Below are 1,369 nucleotides of genomic sequence, written 5' to 3' on the forward strand. Positions count from 1 at the left end.
CTGGTGCTGCTGCTGGTGCTGCTGCTGGTCTGGTGCTGCTGCTGGTGGTGCTACTGGCACTGCTGCTGGTCTGGTGCTGCTGCTGGTGCTGCTGCTGGTCTGATGCTGCTGCTGGTGCTGCTGCTGGTTTAGTGCTGCTGCTGGTCTGGTGCTGCCGCTGGTGCTGCTGCTGGTCTGATGCTGGTGCTGCTGCTTGTTTGATGCTGCTGCTGGTCTGGTGCTGCAGCTGGTGCCGCTGCTGGTCTGATGCTGCTGCTGGTCTGGTGCTGCTGCTGGTGCTGCTGCTGGTCTGATGCTGCTGCTGGTGCTGCTGCGGTCTGATGCTGCTGCTGGTCTGGTGCTGCTGCTGGTGCTGCTGTTTCTGTTGCTGTTGCTGTGGCCAGCTGTTGCTGCTGCTGCGCATTGACGTTGCCCTTGCGTCTAGTTTTGCTGCTAAGCAGCAGCTGCTGCTGCATGCATAAGCGCTGCTGCTGCTGCTGCTATGTTGCTGCTGCTGCTGTGCTGTTGCTGCTATGGTGTCTTCATTGTTTTCCATTTTCCGTTTTTGTTGCAGTTATTCAAAGGACACGATAGATGAGTTTGCAGAGGGTGAGCAGATGCAGGGTTTAGGGCTTAGGGTTTAGGGGTTTAGGGTTTAGGGTTTAGGGTCTAGGGTTTAGCATCAGTTCTTGAACCAGTCCCGGGCTACTGGGGGTTTAGAGTTTAAATTACGCAGTTTCGAACTTGAACAAGGCGGCTTAGATTTTGTAGCAGGCGCGCATGATTCAGGGTTTACGGTTTAGGGTTTAGGGTTTAGGGTTTGGGGTTTAGGGTTTAGGGTGTGCGGCGCAGAGGTTTATGGGGCTTTGGACACACTGTCGGCTCCTTCTGCGTCTCTGTCGGATTTAAATGACATTTTTAATTCTGCGGGATCTTCTAACTACCTTGTGGTGTTTGCCAGGTGACCCTAAACCCTAAACCCTAAACCCTAAACCCTAGGTGCTGAACCCCACGCCTTGTGGGCCGGCTCGCTCAACCTCCTGGGTGGCGGCTTGCTGCTGCTGCGGTCTTCGTGTTTTGCCTACTTATTGCTGGGCGTCGAGGGTTTAGGGTTTAGGGTCTAGGGTTTGGGTTGGAGCCTTGTCAGGTGGGGCCTTTGAGTGCTTCAAGTTCCTCGCTTTCTAGGGTTTAGGGTTTTGTGATATGAGGGTTTTGTGGAGTGAACGGTTCAAGGGTTTTGCGGGGTCGGGCGTTGCGAGGGTTTGGGGTTTGCAGGGTCTAGGGTTTGCTGCGGTGGGGCGTGGGGCGACGGGGAGGGTTTGCGACGTGCGCCGGAGGGTTTAGGGTAAAGGGTTTAGGGTTTAGGGTTTGCAGGCTGTGCGCGGCGTCG

At 55.6% G+C, this 1,369-nt stretch overlaps 1 protein-coding gene across 1 annotated transcript; it reads right to left on the bottom strand.

Moving 5' to 3' along the window:
• Positions 1–128: 128 nt before the first annotated feature.
• ETH_00038895 (uncharacterized protein) lies at positions 129–455 on the bottom strand (the record flags this gene model as incomplete). The annotated part of the gene is made up of 1 exon (XM_013376842.1): positions 129–455. The coding sequence occupies one exon, from the start codon at positions 453–455 to the stop codon at positions 129–131; it is 327 nt and encodes a 108-aa protein (XP_013232296.1).
• Between the last annotated feature and the right edge of the window lie 914 nt (positions 456–1,369).

The sequence above is a fragment of the Eimeria tenella genome, genomic scaffold (genome assembly GCF_000499545.2).
Source record: "Eimeria tenella Houghton genomic scaffold, Eth_scaff4093, whole genome shotgun sequence".
Lineage (NCBI taxonomy): Eukaryota > Apicomplexa > Conoidasida > Eucoccidiorida > Eimeriidae > Eimeria > Eimeria tenella.